Source organism: Mesitornis unicolor, unplaced genomic scaffold, assembly GCF_000695765.1.
Source record: "Mesitornis unicolor isolate BGI_N332 unplaced genomic scaffold, ASM69576v1 scaffold33311, whole genome shotgun sequence".
NCBI lineage: Eukaryota > Metazoa > Chordata > Aves > Mesitornithiformes > Mesitornithidae > Mesitornis > Mesitornis unicolor.
The window spans coordinates 342-3,018 of NW_010163655.1; the positions used below are offsets into that span (position 1 = coordinate 342).

Genomic DNA, 2,677 nt, shown 5'->3' on the forward strand with positions numbered 1-2,677 from the left:
ACCTCCTCAACCTCCTCCTTGTCTTCCGCATCTACTGCCGGACCAACAAGGTAGCGTGGAGCCAGGGGGCCTTGCCAGCCACCTCGGAGCTGCTTCTCACCTGGGTGAAATGGGCAGGAGATGAAGGTTGAGGGGCTGAGGTTTGGAGGGCCTTGGTGGCAGCAGGGGCCCAGGACAGGCTGCTGACCGCCCTCGTGTCTCTCCGTCCCTGCAAGGTACCCCCATACGTTTTCTTCTTCATGTGCTGTGCCTCCTACCGCATCCACTCCATCTTTGAGCCACCTCGGAGCTGCTTCTCACCTGGGTGAAATGGGCAGGAGATGAAGGTTGAGGGGCTGAGGTTTGGAGGGCCTTGGTGGCAGCAGGGGCCCAGGACAGGCTGCTGACCGCCCTCGTGTCTCTCCGTCCCTGCAAGGTACCCCCATACGTTTTCTTCTTCATGTGCTGTGCCTCCTACCGCATCCACTCCATCTTTGTCCTGCGGCTCTTCAATGACCCCGTTGCCATGGCCATCCTCTTCCTTGCCATCAACCTCTTCCTGGAGGAGCGCTGGTCCTGGGGCTGCCTCCTCTTCAGGTGAGCATTTGTGGCTGCTCTCCATGGCTGTGCTGCCTGCGTGAGCGAGCTCGGCCCGAGGGAGGAGGCTGTGCTCAGCCCAGGGACTGCCTGGGCACCCGCATAGGGGGCCACAGCAGTAACGCAGCTTCCCGCTCAGCCTGGCTGTGTCTGTGAAGATGAACATCCTGCTCTTTGCACCTGGACTTCTCTTCCTCCTCCTCCAGCGGTTCGGTCTCCTGGGCTGTATCCCCAAGCTCTGCATCTGTGCCCTGCTCCAGGTGGGTCCCTGCTCACGTGGGCTGGTGCTGAGGTTCTTGGGAGGTGGTGGGGGTGATGGGGACATGGCTTACGGCTGCTGCAAGGGTGCTGGTGTGTTTCTGGCAGGTGATTCTGGGGCTGCCCTTCCTCCTGGTGAACCCCGTGGGTTACCTGACCCGCTCCTTCGACCTGGGCCGCCAGTTCCAGTTCAAATGGACGGTGAACTGGCGCTTCCTCCCAGAAGAGGTTTTCCAGAATCGGGCTTTCCACACTGCGCTGCTCCTGGCTCACTTGGCTGGTCTGGGGCTCTTTGCACTGCACCGGTGGCACAGGTGAGACCCAGGATTCCCCATGGTGCTGAATACGGGTCCACAAAACCCCTGGCCCCATATTGCTGGGGTTGCAGGCAGCAGTCGGGGGAGTTGCGGTTTGATTTTGGGCAGGTGTGGTGGCTCACAAGGGAACGTCAGGGATGGGAGAGACTTCCAGCAGCTGAGATCAATGTTTGTGCTTCCCCCTCAGGTCCAAAGAGAGCATCCTGGCTCTGCTGAAGGATCCTGCTGAAAGGAAACCACCGTTCCCTCCCTTGACCGTCAACAATATCCTTTGGTGTGGCGGGCATCAGGGTGGTGGGGAGAGGACAGGGCAGGACAGACCTTGAGCTTGGCATTTGAGGGTTCCTGTCCCGGGGGAAGGAGCTGTGCTGTAGAGGTGAGGATTTGCTGCAGGATCTCACCTCCAGCCTCCTATTTGTCCCTTTAACACCAGCACACAGATCGTCTTCGTCCTCTTCTCCTCCAACTTCCTGGGCATCTGCTGCAGCCGCTCCCTGCACTACCAGTTCTACGTCTGGTACTTCCACACGCTGCCCTACTTACTCTGGTGCACCCCTACCGCCAAGCTCGCCCACATGCCCAAGTACGTGCTGCCAGGGAGGGCAGCCATCTGCTGGGGGGGGTCTGTGAGCAAGGGGAGTTGCTGTGTACCCACCCCGTGCTGACCTCCCGCTTTCCCCTTCATGCAGGGTGCTGCTGCTGGGCGTGATTGAGCTCTGCTGGAACACCTACCCCTCCACGGTCTGCAGCTCCCTGTCCCTCCACATCTGCCACGGACTCGTCCTGCTCCAGCTCTGGTACGGCACGGCCCCCTCGCCAGCACCGCACACCCCCCCGCCGAGCAGGAGGCCTGCAGCCATCTCCAAGAAGGCCCAGTGAGAGTGCAGCTGACTGGACGATGGGAATGGGCCTCTGGGACTGCCCCTACTGCCCACTCTATCCCCACCCGGCTCCCAGGCTGCCCCCGGCCATCCCAGGAGGGCTGCGAGCCCTAGAACTGTGCAGGGGGTGGCATGGGGACCTCCAGCGGGCAGGACTTCCCCAATAAAGGGGCTTTGAGTGCCCTTCCCCAGCCACAGCATCCTTGTGCCATGACGGGGAGGCAGAGCAGCCGCTGGAGCTGTGGGAGCTCCCTTCCCAGCCCTGGGAGAGCACTGCCCGGGGCAGGGGAGCAACCTCTGGGATGAGGTTAAGACAGAGGATCTGCTTTGCCTCAAGGTTTGCATTGCCTTGACGCAGCCCAGGGATCCCTCCAGCACAGCTTTTCCTGTCTGCTCCCTCCCACGGGAGATGGCTGGGAAGGGGGTGACCCTTCCAGGGCTCTGGTGGGGCCCTGACAGCTCCCTGCGTGTGACAGAAACACGTGCATGGGCAGTGTCCAGCCAGGCATCTTTATTGTCCCCTCCGGCGGCCGTCAGACGTTGTTGGGGTTGTAGCACAGCATGTTCAGCTTGATGTTCTCGTCCCAGTGGCGCAGCAGCAGGAACAAGTGCCTGGCCGCCCCTTTGAGGCACCCCACGTCCACC

General features: G+C 61.6%; 1 protein-coding gene across 1 annotated transcript in view; it reads left to right on the forward strand.

Annotated features, from left to right (window-relative positions):
* The window catches only part of ALG3 (ALG3, alpha-1,3- mannosyltransferase), a gene marked incomplete at its 5' end in the record, with an annotated part of 2,309 nt that extends 279 nt beyond the window's left edge, over positions 1 to 2,030 (forward strand). Inside the window, 7 exons of the mRNA XM_010194063.1 lie at positions 3 to 50; positions 416 to 576; positions 716 to 836; positions 943 to 1,148; positions 1,339 to 1,415; positions 1,590 to 1,734; positions 1,841 to 2,030. Of these exons, the coding sequence (XP_010192365.1) occupies positions 3 to 50; positions 416 to 576; positions 716 to 836; positions 943 to 1,148; positions 1,339 to 1,415; positions 1,590 to 1,734; positions 1,841 to 2,030 (948 nt within the window). The remainder of the gene's footprint in view (positions 1 to 2; positions 51 to 415; positions 577 to 715; positions 837 to 942; positions 1,149 to 1,338; positions 1,416 to 1,589; positions 1,735 to 1,840) is intronic.
* Positions 2,031 to 2,677: the final 647 nt, after the last annotated feature.